This window comes from Rhinolophus ferrumequinum, chromosome 14, assembly GCF_004115265.2.
Source record: "Rhinolophus ferrumequinum isolate MPI-CBG mRhiFer1 chromosome 14, mRhiFer1_v1.p, whole genome shotgun sequence".
Taxonomy (NCBI): domain Eukaryota; kingdom Metazoa; phylum Chordata; class Mammalia; order Chiroptera; family Rhinolophidae; genus Rhinolophus; species Rhinolophus ferrumequinum.
Window position 1 is genome coordinate 54,695,085 of NC_046297.1, and position 17,234 is coordinate 54,712,318.

Below are 17,234 nucleotides of genomic sequence, written 5' to 3' on the forward strand. Positions count from 1 at the left end.
ATTTTGCCAGGTTTTGTCTTCCTCCTCGAGAATTGAAACTGGACAGCTACTAATGCAGCACTGGGCTGCATAGCACAAGCATTCGTAACCTGTCCGGTTCATGAGCAGTTAAACTCAGCAAGTTAACTCACTGAGAACAGACTATTTTATGGGACATTAGTCTACCAAGACTTTTTTTTTTCATGATTTAGTGTAAGTCTTGAATCCCAAATTGTAAACAAAATGTAACACCATGAGCAAATGCAGTTCAACAAATCACATTTACCATTTCTTACCATTTTCTTCACACACACTCATTTTTTATCAAAATCTGTTTTTAAAAATCTTTCAATTGGTATCCAAATTCTCCTAAAAGTTTGACTTGTAATCTCTACTCATCTTTCTTAAAAATGTTAATAAAATTGTAAGTGCATTTTGCCTTTTAAAAATATATCTTAGCTTTTTCTGATTAGTCATGATGTTACAGGTAGGTAAATTTCCAGGGTATGAAATGGTTCATCCCATTCGTAATTGATATGCCAAAATTAAATCTCCTAAACTGAGAAACTATATTTTGTAAGAGGCAAGTTAACATGTGAAATTACGTGTGTGAGCTATTTGATCATTCTGACATGAATAATGATACCAAATACTCAATCTATCACATTACAAATGTCCTGTACTTACAAAAACAAAAGACTCTTTTGCCTTATTCTTAATCGCTGGTAACAACATAAGAAAATATGCCATAAGATAAAGTATTATGGATTTTTTTCTCCCCAAATAACGTCATATTCCAGATTCTATTTTATTTGTAAATTAAATCTAATTATAAACATCTATAAAATGGGAATGCTTCTCCGAAATGAAGAAAGCAAGTTCTTCAAACTTCACAGAAACTATCTGCATCTCCTTGAACAAATAACCCAACTAAGTCCAGCAATATCCTGACTGCCACGCTTCCTTGAGTTAACTGGTAGACCATCCTAATCATCAGTGTCCTCATCTGTAAACACTTAATGGAATTTCTCTAACAGAGTCAAAGGGAAGAGAGAATAAAAGAATATGGCAATGGAAAGAGCCTTTACTTTTTTGGTAGGAACAAATAACAAAATACACAAAAATCCAAGTTAACAAATTTCCTTGGCATTTTAGGTAATTAACAGTTCTGTTCAATCCATCCATCAGACTGGCCTTTGCCAGAAAAATACTAGATTCACATCAAGGCTGTGTAGCTCATGGCTGACACACTTTTGAATCATTCTGTATCTATCCTCCTGAAACTTGGACCACCTTCTATACACTCTTCACTTCCAACATCTAAGACTGCTCAACAATGGGTTGCTTTCGAGGCCCTGTTATCTCCCGACTTACACAGTCTGTGAAAAAAGGAAGCCAAGCAAAAGATAGTTATACAGGAAATAATTAACAGATACTGTGCTGAAGGATACCATTTCACAGTGACTACACACTTACAGCCCAATTCACTCAAAGATACATCTGCTTCCCCTGCCTTGGAAACCTGGGCCAGCAGAACTATGCCAGACTTCACAAAAGGCCTCGGTTACAAAAAAGAAAAAAAAAAGTGCTTTTTAGAAATACTGGGGCCAATGGAGCTGACTTATAAAAAAGAAATTAGAATAACAGGAAATCCTATTAGTCAAACCAATGAAAGCAAACAGGCAGGTATCAAATTGGTTTTAGTTGTGATCTACTTTCAAAAATGGTATGCCAATATAAAAAATGAATAACCAATAAAGAAAAAGAAAGAAAATAAGCTAGCAAGATTTTATTTGATAAAAACAATTAAAATGGTCCAGTTCATTATTACATATAATTGTTTCAATGAACGGATTGTATTTTTAGAGTAAATCTATAATATATTTGAATTAAACCATACCCTTTTCTAATAGGTGACAACAGAAATATTTCTATGTAGGGCAGAAGCACAGAGATATACAAGGATTGTTACACTCTGGGTATAGTAAATGGTTTTTAATGCTTTATTCTTGAACAAATCAAATATGAACGGCTACCTGAAGAGAAATGTTTATCAAAATGACCTAAAAACTACTGTTTCGTAAGCAATGATTAGGAAGATGTATGCTTCCCATATATCCTGGTATAGTTTGTTCTCTTTGGTATTTGACATATACATATACAAAAAATTCAAATGGGGTCAGGAAAACAGTTACGTACATAAACATGATAATAAGTCAAGACCACCTCTATGATAACTAAAAGGCTGCTTTTAGTGTCATTAAACATGAAGCAAAACAATAAATATCAGCTTTTTCAGTTGAGACCATCTTTAGTTAAAAAAAGTTCCTGCGATCTTCTGTCAGTGGTTGTAAAGGCATTCAACACTGTCGCTTGTTTGAACGTCTGTTTGGCTGCCAATGGACTGTCCCCAAAAGAACATTTTTGCATCTCAATAGACTGTCCGGTATCAACAATCTTTAAACTATAAATTTAACGCCTCTGAAGAAAGAGGAAATAACATCTGCTTTGTACTGTCTTGGTATCACATTTACAAAACGAACAAATCATCATACTACTTTGCACTTATCTAGAACCCTGCATCTGACGATCTCAAATGGCCTGACAAACATTAATTAACTAAGCTGCACAGCACTCCTGTGAGGACAGCAGGCATACGATCCCCTCTGAGAGAGAGATGAACGGAGATTCTTGGAGGCCCTTCCTTTGATAGTCAATGGTTCAACTTGGCACTCGACTCCCACAGCCAATGGCTAAACATCTCTGCCAAAACCAAGCAGTTGAAAGAGTGCACCTTAAAACGGACACATTTCCTAAATAAATGTACACTGGAACTAAAATCAGTCTCAAAAAGATTTTTCACCTAGATACATGAAGAAAGTGGGCTGATAACTATGGTGTTTGAACCTGTGGAAGAATCAGAGCCTACAATTCTGCTCTGACAAATGACAATGCTGATTTGCCATACGCCACCATAAACGACAGATTTACCAACTAATCTTAATTATACTTCTGCGATTCGTTAACAAACAAAAAAAATGCATTTGATACTGCCAAAATCTTTGTGAAATATAATGACAGATGTTTTGTTCCTATCAGTGTGGTTATCAGTTAAAAGAAAGTTTTCCGTGATAAAACTCAATCTAAAAAGTCAATTACAAGAAGGAAATCTAGAATTTCTTATCTGGAAATAATAAGATGAACACAGTTGCATCTGCACAAGAGTATATCTAGTAAATAAATAAAGCAATAATTTTGTCGGAATATATTAGGTTGGTGCAAAAGTAATTGCGGTTTTTGCAATTATTTTTAACCTTTTAAACCGCAATTACTTTTGCACCAACCTAATACATTATAGAAGAGACTGGTCAGAAATAAGTCACACAACCGTACTGAGTTCTCACTATACTACACTGTTTAGGTTAAAATGAGAAAGAGACATCTATAGGAATATATAAAACCAATATAAGTTTTGCTTTTAGCACAGGCAATATTAAATATGTTAACCTCTTCACAGAGCCAATTTTTAAGTTGAAATAAAACCACTGCATTTTAAAAACATTTCCAGGACCTTATTCATGTTTTAAAAGATCTATTCTAGAAGTTTTAAAAGAGTAACAATTAAAGTTTGCATATAAACGTGGACTATTTCTAGCAGAGTCAAAAGGCTTTTTAAATATCTCTTCCTACTCACAAAGAAAAAACCCCACAATTTTATAAAACCATTGAGTAATTGATACACAGCAAAAACCTAATTTTCATAAAGTAAATCACGAGATAATGCATATGCTAATGTGTCCTCTGCCACTCAAAGCACAATGGTCAACACAGATCACATACACAATTTAAATTTTTTATAAGGAGATCAATTCCATACTAGTAACAAGGAAAAAGTATGAAGACATTCACTAAATGAAAATATACATAAGTAATCTGTTACTAAACACAAAACTAAAAGTCAAACATTGATTTATGCAAAGACAAAAAAACAAAACAACCCAGAATATTTTGAAACTTTAGCTCTTCTCTGTGATTCTGATATTTCCTTCCTTACTTTGAGTACAGCAAAATTTCATAACTAAAACCAGTTTAGAAACATGTATCAAACAGACCAATATTCTGAAAACATAATTATATTCTTTGTTACATGACTCCAACTATTCAGCCTACTCTTTAAAAATGTTTCCATTATTTACCAGCAGTGTTAATTTTAAATTAATATTTTCTGCTGGAAAATTTTCCATATTAACTCTTGATATCACATTCTAAAGTAATTATAGATAATAGTCAACTTTTTTACTGTTAGTATTAAAAACTATATGTACAAATGTATTTACAAATATGTATATTCTATTAATTCTATATTGCGTGCACTATTTAATTAAAAATTACTTTTAAAACCTATTTTCCATTTCTTAAATTGCTTCTAAATAAACTTGCCAAACAGGAAGGTCATTTCAAGTTCTAGTCTACTATTCCCACTCAAAATTCAATATGATATTCTATATTTATATATTTATACAGACCACTGCATTTTTATTCAAAACATGTAAATTACATTTGCATATTTAAATTGTGTATTTATAAATTTTTACAGGACACCACTACTATGTCAACCTCTATAATTACAAAATTAAAGTACACTGTTTTGCCTTTCGTAAATATGATGGTGATATTCTACTGGGTTTTCCCTCACTGATGGCAGAGGAGTAAACTGAGAAGTTTGTATTTGCTATGATAACTTAGTAATACTAATTTCTAGCACCAGAGTAAAATTCTTGGCAAATTCCCAATCAGAATAGGCTCTCCTTCTTAATTCTCTTAGGTGTCTTAAAGAGCTGATCAGCTAAGATATGTGTACATTACGATTTTAAAATTTGATTAATGCATTAAATGTTTCCCAATAAATTAAATTAGCTATGCTTTCTTTTCCAAATATCCAATAAAACTGGTGATTTCCAAAAGCATTATTCAAATACAATGAAAACGTAAATTTTACAGATTCAAATTTTACTAAAAACACAGAAAATGATTTAAGACTCTCTCTCTCTCTCTCTCTCTCTCTCTCTCTCTCTCTCTCTCTCTCTCTCTCTCTCTCTTTCTCCACACACACACACACACACACAGGGGGTGTCAAAAAATGTATACACATGACTTGTATTGATTTTTTGATATTGGTATATATTGAGTATTACAATTTTAATACAGTTTTTTTTTTCCTTTCTTAAAATCTGTATACATTTTTGTGGCACCCTCTGTACACACACACACACACACACACACACACACAAATATGCATATATTTTTAAAATATTGTCAGCTCTCAGAATTTAGTAGATGATGTCCAAGGATGATGTCCAAGGATCACAAATCATATGGTTTGGAATTTTATTATTCTTTGTAGAACATGGTTAAATAGTCTTCTGATGAAGATTTACTACTTCAGCAGCTAATGTGGAGGAACTGAAAAGACAGTTGAAATGATGCAACAGAAACTTGAAGTCAGGGAATTAAGGAAGTGGAGGAATTGAAAAAACCAAATTTTTCGAAAAGTATTATCATCCTCAGCTTAACTGAAGAATGTAACTATCATGCTCAGGTTTTAGACTTCACTGCCTAATATATTATTTGTCACTCCAAAGTCTTAGTGCATATAAATGGTGGCAGAAAAAGTAATATTCCAGAAACAGTCCAAAAGAGTCAAACAATTTAGTTTCCAATGAAGGTGTCCCAGATGAAAACAATTTTAAGTGGGGGGGGAAAGAGTGGGGAGCTCTAGGGATAGATGTAAGTCACCCATTTACACCATGCACTCACGATGCAATATGAAAATTTAAATTTAAAAACTTAGGACATGTCATTCCTGACTTATAACCAGAAACCATAAGATCCCCTTGAGACCAGAAGAGTCCCGACACGCCAAAAATAACCAGCATTTACAATTATAAAAATGCAGCTCCCTATATATTTATCTGAAAGAAGTTCTCTGATTTGAACACCCTCCTGAAGGACACAGGAACTATTTCTCTTCTTTCCAAAGTTACTTATACTACTTCCCCGGCACGGCAGGATACTTTTTCTCAAGGTACAGGGGGCATCACCTCCTCTGCATTGAAGCCCTTCTCTTAGCTCCAGGGCATGAGTGCAGCCAGAAAAGGTAACAGCTTTTATAATTAACAGTGCACGTCTCAGGGGTGTTTCCTAACTCCACTGCAGAATACCTGAGAAGCACAGATAGGCTTCAGAGCATCAGCAGGAAATGAGAGCAGAGTAGCCAACCAGACGTTGGAAAGAGCAATTTTTCTCCACAGACTACATCCAGAGAGAACCAATAGTCTGGTTCTCACTGATGCAGGTCAAAGCATCCGGCTGCCTGAACTTTATTTCCTAACTGGCTCTTTTGTTATGGTTAGCTGGTTTCTGATCCTACCATAGATGCGTGAACAAAGCTTCGAAATCATCCAGAAGCTCAAAACTTTCTAAAGAATCAAGGTGAAATGTTGAAGCGGTGATGCCTTAGGCAAAAAACAAGCATCATTTATTGAGAGCTCATGAGTTTCAAAGTCTAAAAGATTTCTTGACAATTGCTGAATCTACACAGCAGGGAGAGAGTGAGCAAGGACCTTATCTTATGTCGAGGTTTGGTTTTGTTTTTCCACATGGGACTATGTCTTTCTTCCTAAAAGAGCCCAATAATATAAAATGCACTATTCTCTTCAGATGCCCTTCACACCATTCACACTGAAGTCTATCTCATTTTTCCCTTCTTGGCAACTCAATGACAACAAAGCTTTGCCAGTTGTACATAATTACCCTGTGAGTTTTAAAAAAAGCAAAAAAAAAAAAAAATCCCACTACATTTCTGTATTAGCATCTCAACAAGGGCTTTGCATCCTTAGTGATTTAAATCTCTGCTAATTTCCCTATTCATCATGCAGTGGGTCGCACCACCTTAAAATTTAAAAGCCATGAAGTTATTTTAATGTAACAGGTGTGCGTCCTTCTGGGACTGTGAGCCTCCCTCTTCCAAGTGTGGCCTCATTGCTTTGTCAAGTCACCAGGAAGGCCTAACCAACATTCAATCTGAACTAAGAGCAGTGACAAACAAGTGACTGCCCACTGTCGTATCAAGTATGCGTACAGGACACACACACACACACACACACACACACACACACACACACACGAGCCCCTTTCTGCCACTTCGTCCTTAGAAGTATAAATCCCCACTCTGAAACAAATCATCTCGGTTCCCTTGGTAAGAAAGACATGATACTAAATGTAGAGACTGTGTGTGTCCCCCGTTTTCCCTTTAAGATATAGGAATTATTTAAAAAATAAACCTTCCTACCCGTAACAGGGACTGGGATTCGTCCTTGGACTTGTTTTCCGCGGAGGAAGCATACTGCTGGGTGAGGGCGCCCGTCTTCTCTCCCGCGGCTGGCACCCCCTGCAGGTACGCCTTGGTCTCCACAGCCAAGCCATACATGGGGCGCGCCAGGTGGGCCGCTTCTACGTTGGGGCTATCCCTTAGAGTCTTTGTCTGCTCTTGGGCGCCGGACACAGGCGTCAGAAGCCCCAGGCTCGCTGGAGTGTAGGATGGACTGCCCCGCAGGATGTCGGCCCCTCTCCAAGTCATGTTGCGAAGGTCATCACTTGAACTCTCGGTCCAAACTTTTTCTTTTAGCCCGTCCTTATCGTCTAGCTTCTCCCTCTTCACCACACTCTCGGAAACTGGCTCTCCCATTTTAGAGTCTGGGTTGAGCAGACTGTAGACCTTGAGGTCAATTTTGGGCTCCTCCTTGATGGTGGATATGGCCTGACCGTCCTCTTCGCCATTGGCTGTAGTGATGTCCTGTTCCTGGCAGTGAACAGTGTTGAAGTGTTCCAGTAGTGACTGAGTATCGGCAGCTGTGAAACTACACTGACGGCATTTGTAGCAGCTGTGTGCTCTCCTGGAGAAGAAGAAAACAGTCATGGGAAATCGAGCATTCTGAAGGGCTTTTAAAAGACTTCTCTTTAAGCATCTGAATGTTATCTCACCCAATGTCATAGGTAGAACGAAATACAATATTCCCAACATCCAGAAACTGCAATGTTAGTAACTGGCATTTTCCGTTCGTTCTATGCAAAGAACGTGGCATTCCCTTTTGTTATATTAGTGATAACAGGTATACACACACTCATACACACTTAGGTGCACACCCTCCAGCCAATTCACATTTCAAACTTGTTGGTTTATTATTGAATGACCTGATCTGTTCACTTCACCCTAACTGGATAATCACTGATTCTGGATTACTTAAGTAGATATTTATATGTTTTTCACCCTTTTTTTCATCACCTTTTCACTGTTTATTTAAACTGAATTGAGTGTTTTTCACTATAAACATACATACATTTCTGATGCTGAAGTGCTTGGTGCAGCTTTTATGTATATTAAAATATATTTCACCTGATGATCACAATGTTCTCTATCATAAAATTCAATCCAATTAGTCAAAGAAAAATGGTTGACTGATCTACGTAATCTAGTGAGATGTATTAGAAGCTCAAGGTTTTCTAAACAAATTCTATCTGTAAGAACGTACGAATCTTCAACAAATTGAGTGTCTGTTAGGTGTCAAGAAGCATGAGGAGGCATACAGGTAAATGCATTAAAAAAGTGTGTAGGAATCTGTGTTTATGTGTAAGTGTTTTCTTTTAAAAGGCAGAGAACAAGATCTGATTGTTGACTTTCATAGAATCTTCTGCTGTTAAAGACAGAACAGTAACTGTTAAAATAGGGCAAATGTTTGATTAACAAAGAACAGAGAGCACTGTGTCCTGAAAGGCATACCAGAAAGGTACACAAATGATTTGGAATGAGACATACTTGCTTTAAAAGCCTTTTATGGCTCTCTAAATACATACCATGTGGAACACGTGCTGCTCCACTGATATACTATGTTAGGAGTTACTAACTTAAAGTAATGAAATAAATTTAGGAGTTATTACTTAAAGCCAGTGCCATATATATTTGCAGATAATCATCACAATATTGCTTTGCCAGGTACTGGATACCTATTTTTGAATAAAAGGCACAGAGGCCTTGTGCGTCTGGTGTTTATAGAGTCTAGTTGAGAATGACAATTTCACGTCAAGACTAAACTATGTAAGTACCAACCGTGATATGTGTTGTGAATTAAATGGATAAGATGGTAATGGGTGAAAGGACTGCGTAAGGTAGTTAGGAAGGTCTTTCTGGGGGAGATATATAAAACCAAAGGATGAAAATTAGCTCTTCTTGTAGGAGGAAGAAGGAGGGGAAAGGAAGCATATTCTAGCAAGTCGGAGCTACTGAAAAGAGGCCATTGCTACTTCAGAGGAATAAATAAAATATCCATCAACAAGCTGGAAGGGTCATCTAGAGCTTTGTAGACCATGGTAAGGAGGTGGATATCTTCAAAGGTTAAGGGAAGCATTTGCAAAATTATAAGCAGAGGAGTAGCATGGTTAAATGTATATGTGAATCCCTTTGGGACTGTAATAGTTTATTGAATAACTTCATTCCCTTATGAGACCCGGCCGATGGCTGAAAATCCAAACCAATGTTCCTGTTTGTGGAAGCAAAATTCAAAATTATTATGACATGTAACAAAATCTCAACCAATATTTGTGGAGAGTACTTAATGTTATCACAATTATCTTCTTATCATTAAGAACTTATATTGGTTGGATAAATACGGACATGTAACTTTTTCGAGAATAGTGTTTTTCATCTTTTCTCCTACTTTTCTTCATTATTTAAGTAATAAACATAAAACAAAAGGAAATACAACAAATAATAAGTAAAACTGATTTTTTTGATGATGAATTGACCATAAAAATATTACTAGAACACTAAAACTAATTTTTTCAAGTGAAAGAAGCCTACCTTTTAAGGAAAGGATGTCTATCACCCAGAGTAAGAATCTTGCCACCAATGTTCAAAAACATTAAGCCCACCAGGGACAATAGACAAAACCTAAAATCTAGGATGTACCACCTCTGGGAACCTCATCCAAAGTATGTTCTTACCAAAACTATATTCGAGTCTGATGCAATGGGAGATAAACTCCTAAACTCAAAATGATAACAAAATATTGCTAGGTTGACGAAGTTCAATCATGCTGACACAAGTGGATTTCTCAGATTAGTTGAAAGTTCAATACATACCTATGAAATACCCTCCTGATGACATACCACATAAGCTATTGAGTCATGAAAATTAGAAATAAACTCAGGAAGCATATTGGCAAGTTCTGATGGACCTTTACTCCCTGACAGTTCCAATGAGTTCACTGCCCACTGTGCCCGTGAGCTTACAGTTTCCCTGACATAGTGTGGGATCTCTGCTTGGAAACTGTGATGGGATCTCTGCCTATAAATCAAGACTATAAATCGCCACTGGTACTTCTATCAAAATTTCCAAAGAATTCATGAAATGAAGATGGTATATTATTATTAGGGCAACAAGAAGGAGAAAGTAGCAACGTAAAAAAGAAATTACAAGATTCTAGAGCACCACAGGACAAAATTATTTTAAGACAGCAGGCTCACTGTTCTTATGGGAAAAGTAAGTTGCTCCACTGAAAGAGTGAAAACTCTAGAACCAGAAAGCCTGCTTTTTCAATCTTAGCTCTGTATTTTACAATATATGTGACTTTGAGTATTTTACTGAACCTGCCTCAATTTCCTCATCTGAAAAATGAAAATAATAATGACTCAACATAGGGTTCTTGTGCATATTAAGTAAATAACACTCATAGTAAATAAATAAGCAAGTAAGGGTTAACCAATTGCTCCACCCTTCCTCCTATAAAAACCTTGCATTTGTACAACCCCTTGGAGGTCCTTCTAATCCCTAGATGGGTTGTTGCCTGATGGATGAATTGCTTAATTAAAGACAATTAGATCTTCACATTTACTGGGCTGAATTTTGTTTTTTAACACCAGTATGAATCCAAAAATTAAATGAAACCCCTCTCTACAGTGTGAATGTGAATTCCGTACTTTCTGTGCAAAGGAGTTTAAACTTACAAACTGGTGTTTTGGTATCATGATTTTCCACCCCCCATGTACCTTAACTATGACAGACATAATTTTTAAAACCAAGTTAATTTCCTAGAAGATCCCTTGCTTTAAGACATGGCCAGGTAGAATATATTCTGTGGCTTTTCTGCTTCACCTCGTCATGTTCAATGGCCTGAAAGATTGAGCAGTTTAGCAGTTTACTGCTTAATTGTGAAGCTTGACTCTTTTTCATTAAGAGCAGTAACACCCAGAATGTTAAGGTTCTCAGTAACAAAGATAGAAAGGGCATTCATTACCTTTAGTATTTTAAGGTGGGGATGTCTTGTGAGTGTGTTCATTAAGATGGTTTAGAGCCATAATATATCTAGTAATATAGGTAACTAATCCAGATTATGTGCCTCCGATATTTACTTATTGTGCAATCTAGAAAGGTCCTGAGCCACTCCCCTCATTCACCAAATAAAAATAAATGCACCCAAGCCTTGCCCATTATTTATTGGTACTTCCTCCTAAACACACAAGGCCCTGGGCCGTTGTCCAGACAATGAATTCATCACAAAGTGTTATACTCTGAAACACGGTGTCTGGGCTTCCAGGTTCTCTAGTTTCAAGTTCCTGTCCTAGTGAACAACTCCCTGACTCTTTACAGGTCTCAGCAAGAGCTGCTTTGATGTGCCCCACAGAGGAGCCCTTGATCCAACCAATATAGGGAAAACCTTCCATGATACAGATGCTGGAGAACCGTCAAAATGCAAGGCACGGTGGGGACTGGGTGCAAAGCAAAAAGGAAACAGCAACTGCAGAGGTAAGTTTTCAGTGAGAACGAGGTTTTACGTTGAAAAGGAAAACACATTTTAACAGGAAGGATATTAAAATAAGGTGGTCATAACAAACCCAACTCACAGACCTTTTCTTTTGAAGAGTTCAAAGCACTCACATATACATGATCTCACATTCCCCTGAAGTACAAAGCCTATTTTACAGAGAGTGAAATGAAGAAACCATGACTTGTCCGTTGAGTCTGTATCAGGTCAAAAATATAGGCCTTCTATCTCCCAGATCAATGTTCTATTTTTTCTGTCCTCTGCTGCCTGAATTTTTAACTGCATACTAAGTTAAATGCAAGCACAGACGATATGAAAAATCAAAACGTAGGTAATGTAAAATGAAAACATAAGGGATGGAAAAGGTCTTCTAACTGGTAGGAAAGAGACCGACTCAAGCAATGCTTTGCAAAACAAGCTATGTACAGCACTGCAACTGAAGGAGTTTCTTAGCAATACATATTCCAGGGTCTCTCTGTGGCATGACTTAATCAGCACTGCCTGGGCATAACCGGAGAATCTGAATTTGTAACAAGGTCCTCAGGTGATAACCAATTCAGGGACCAGTAGCTATAGTAGTAGATACCAACTCAAGGAACACACTCATAAGACATCCGCCAACCCCCATGACTTGAATAAAACACATAATTTCCTTATTATGTTATTCAGAATCTTAAGATTCTGGGATATGACTACTATTAATGAAAAGAGAGCAGAGCTTACCAATTACGCAGTAAACTGCTAAACTGCTCAATCTTTCAGGCCATTGAACACTACATGAAATGGAAAAGGTAATTTGCAACTTAGTACGCGCAAGACCTGAAGGAGTTCTTTCTCCCTATAATAGCAGTCTTACATGACAGAAAATATATTTAAAAGACAACACTACTCCACTTTCAAAAGCTTGGAGCAATAGAAACTATAGTAACTAATATAAATCTATACTAATATCTAGAGCGGTGCTTCTCAAATTCTAACATGAATAGGAATCACCTGGGAATCTTGTTGAACTTCAGATGCTGATTCTGGAAATCTAAGGTGGGACCCAAAATTCTGTATTTCTTACAAGCTCCCAGACAATGCTGATGTGATTGGTCCCCAGACTACACCTTAAGTAGCAAGAATCATGAAGCCATAGTCAGAAATAACGTCAAGATGGGTAGTAGTCTGGAATGAACTCTCAGTATACATACTCAGCACTTGATAGAACATTCCCAAATGAATTCTTTATGATGAGCAATTTCTTTTTCTCTGAAAGCACATACAATATTACTCTCCTCTGAGAGTCAACACTAAACAGCTTTAAAACTATAAACATGACATTGTCAAGAATAATCCCCAAACAGTACTTCATCTTTTTCATCTCATTGTTTGGGGCTCATTTTTAATATTCTTCAGTGCCAGGCTACTTATAGATATTATCCCACAACAATCACAAAGAGTACGTATTTCCAGTGCTACCTCACAGCACAAAAACCTGAAGCACAGAGAAGTCAATTCACATAAAATAATCTGGGGGGCACAAAACAGTATCTTAACTCTTGTCCAGGGTTACTCTTTCATGTCTGTTGTTTGGTACTTGATGCAATGTAACTGGCGTATTCAGGATTTAATGCCTGAAAGATTTGGGCATATTCTAGGATGTATGTTACTCTCAATTCTAACTGAGAAGACCTTCAACATAATGCCATGTCCCCAAAGAATAAAAATAGATGATTTCAAACCCTAGTATAAGAAACATTTCTCAAGAATAGAAGTTTAGTCATCGTGAAATTATTAGTTTGGATTCTCCTCTAAACTGTTAAGGATGTTCCATTTTATTAGCATTAATATGAAAATCTAAAAAAGGTTCAGGGAATTTCCCTCAATTTCTCAAGATCCACCTTAACCACCTTCTGATCCATAAACACATCCCAAATGATTCAACCCAAGAGTAAACCTAGCATTCCTCTGTGCTACTCTGAAACTCTGTGTTCCTCTGAGGATTTTTTCCACATTGTCTTTTATCAAAACCCTGTGTAAATCTTACTTTGCAGTTATATTATAATTGCCTTAAGATCAAGATCAAAGCTCATGCATCTCTGTACCTCTCCAACACCATGCAGAATATCCAGTCAATTAGTAAATATCTGCTTAATAACCAAAAGAACATACCTGTGGGGGAGGAGAAACTTTCCTCTACCCTCAAGGTTCTTTTGGCTGGCCTAATCAAATAGACATGAGACAGATCAGGAAGAGAAAAATAACGAAATTTAATTCACACATATGTATGGGTATCCTGCATACATGAGAGAGTCAGAGACCACACATGCAGGAGAGGTTCAGAGACAGAAAAGAAACGTGAGTATGTAAGACATTCTGAGCTAGAGATAAGGTAAGGTGACTTGGGAGCTTCAAAGGGTCATTGCAGGATGATAAGAGCAGACACTTCAGCAGTTTGTTCTCCCCATTATGGGCAAGGCCCTTAATTCAAGTTCTTCCAGGTAGTCAAGGGAGGGGCAGAAGTTTCTCCTAAGCCTATAGCTAAAGTTGTTCTTAACTCAAAACAATCCACATATCATAGAAGCACATTTTGGGTTGATTAGCTCTGAACCCCGACAAACCACTCCAGCTCTGGGAGAGTCCAGGATATTGGATTTAATAGGCAGAGCCATAAGGTGGCAGAGAAATATTAAGGGGTACATAGATATTTTGCAGATAGTATATTTTGAGTGGTCCTCTGAATAAATTCAATTATTTACAAACTCCTAGAACTTCTGGTTACATTAAGCCAAACTAATTTAAAGGACATTACAAATATATGCTTTGTATTAACGTAAATTCTACACTCTCCTGCCAACTTGATAGCAAACACTCTCCTCATACTAGATGTCATTTTGTAGGTCTCCCTAGCATAAGATTGCCAGATAAAACAGAGGACGCCCAGTTAAATTTCAATGTCAGATAATAAACAAATAATATTTTAGTGCAAATATGTCACATGTAATATTTGGGATATACTCATATATGAAATCTCAGTATGTGCCATGCAGTATTGTGCAATGCAATACAATGACGACATGAATCAAAGAAAATGATAAAAGAGCTAAATCATCCTTTGCCTCTGGAAAAGGCTTTCTTAAAAAAGGCCAAATTGTACCTAATTCAAGTGACTTTTAAAATTTCTGTAAGAAGAGATGTTTTATTCCTTATCCTACTTGACAGAATTTTTACGTGTTATAAAAAGCATTTATTTCAGGTCTATCCATATTTCAATGCACAGCAGCCTTTTATCCTCGTAGCAGCATTTCATTCACTAGTAGAGATTAAACATGTTTTCATAATTCAAAAAGGACTGAGGTTTTCAAGATGCTACAAAAAGTTAGCTAAAAGATGCTACTCTTTTACTCTGTTTTCGTGGTATACCACCTCACAGTACATGTGAAGTCAGCTCTGAGCAATGCTTTGTTTTTCTCCTTTAAATGTTACCTTTCAGAGATATATGCCATCACTTGAAAAGATCTCCTTTACCGAATAAATGTATTTCACTTTTAATAGTTTTAACCCCAGTTTTTCTTCTTTAATGACTAAATGGACATCAAAGTATATGAATAAAATCATCAGTACCGATCAATTAGACATTGAAAGATATTTTTTGGTAATTATGGAATCAGACACCTACAGAAAAACTGCAACAGAAAAGGAGTAAAGGAAGGTGATTTAATTTAGATACAGGTCAGTAGATCTGGCATCTAATAAAGTTATTCATTTTTGTAATATGTACTTTGTTGTTATCCATGTCTACATGTGGAGCATTTGAGATTACTGACACTGTAGAATGATGGAATGAAAACCAGGTGATGAGAATACCTCAGGGACAAAAACAAAAAAAAGAATTGCAGGTAGATAACCAGATCAACTTTTAGAATTTGGAAATATAATATTCAGCCTTAGTGAAGTAGAGAGGAGCAATCTACAAACTAAAATCAACGAAAAACTGAAATTCTGAATGAATAAAATTTCGTTAAATCCACTCATCTTTCTTTTTTTTTTTTTTAAGCTGAAATAATCTGATTAGTATTTACTCATTTAGAGTAACTGGTTTTTTAAGGGGGATGCGGGGTGATTGCATCTTCAAGTGGTAGGAAAAAACACAACTAAGGTCATATCTGAAAATTTTCAACTTATGATTCACTTTTGAGATAAAGATATTCCCTATGAAATGTTCAAAAGAAAAAGATAAGCCTTCCTCTAAAATAGAAAGTAAATAAGGAAAGGGAAATAATTTATATAAACTAAAATGAAATGGAAATCATGGCTAGAAATGATCTTTTTCCAAGACTTGATAACTATTTCTGTACAATCGTCAGGACTGTTAAATCTGAAATTTCTAATAAATAGCATATACAAATATAGGTAGTGCAATTGTGGGTTATTTTCTTGATGGACTTTAATATCCTAACGTTTTGTCTCACATTGGGAAATATCAACTTGAACTATTATGTCTATTTCAAGGTATTATAGGCAACTGATTTATTAGGTATTGTTTAAAAGAACATGTCTCATAACATACACAAATCTAAATGTATCATCATGGCCCTCACCCTTTTAGAAACTCTGTACTAATGCACTGCGTACTTGGCTTTTTCAGATGTGTTGATAATTAAGTGCTTATCATAAAATCTGTTCTTCAGAATTAGCAGAGCACATAGTCCATGTTCTCTCACAGAGCTCTTTGAAGATAGAGACTGAGCAGAACCTACAGTCATTTAACCAGCTACTATATCCACTGTTATTTCCGTCAGCCAGAGTTATATATTTTATGTCTAAAAGACTTAAACACTATTATTAACAAACTTTAACATGAATTCATAAATCTCCGAATGGATACTTGTCATCACATATACTACCAAAATACATGTATAGTTTTCCACATTTTAGAGAACAAGTTGGTAGACAATGATCACATTAATGATTTTTAAGTAGTTCTTTAATAATAAGGGAGATTGAGCATTTATTCAAGTATTCATTGGACATATGATGAGAACTGATGCCCATTTATCGTTTTAAAATTGTATCATATAATGTTAATCACACACACCCACATTATGTATATTATAAATATCATATAATGTCATATATATGTATATATACATATACGTATATGTACATACGTATGTATATACGTATATGTATATATACATACACACACACACACATATATACACATATATATGTAAATAGATACCGGGGGTGCCAAAAAAATGTATACAAGTGGACACCTTGGTCAACGTTGCTCAGGCAGTAGTTCACCATAATCAGAAGTGTCTGGATACGGATGGGAACCGCTTTGAGCACCTCTTGTAATTGAAGAAGTCAAATGTGACTTGTATTCAT

The 17,234-nt window shown here is 35.9% G+C and overlaps 1 protein-coding gene across 9 annotated transcripts in view; it reads right to left on the minus strand.

Moving 5' to 3' along the window:
• TRPS1 (transcriptional repressor GATA binding 1) overlaps positions 1–17,234 on the minus strand; it is a 239,276-nt gene that overhangs the window by 155,102 nt on the left and 66,940 nt on the right. For all 9 annotated transcript variants that reach the window (XM_033126396.1, XM_033126392.1, XM_033126400.1 and 6 more), the window contains one exon: positions 7,331–7,934. In XM_033126396.1, coding sequence (XP_032982287.1) covers positions 7,331–7,934 — 604 coding nt within the window. The remainder of the gene's footprint in view (positions 1–7,330; positions 7,935–17,234) is intronic.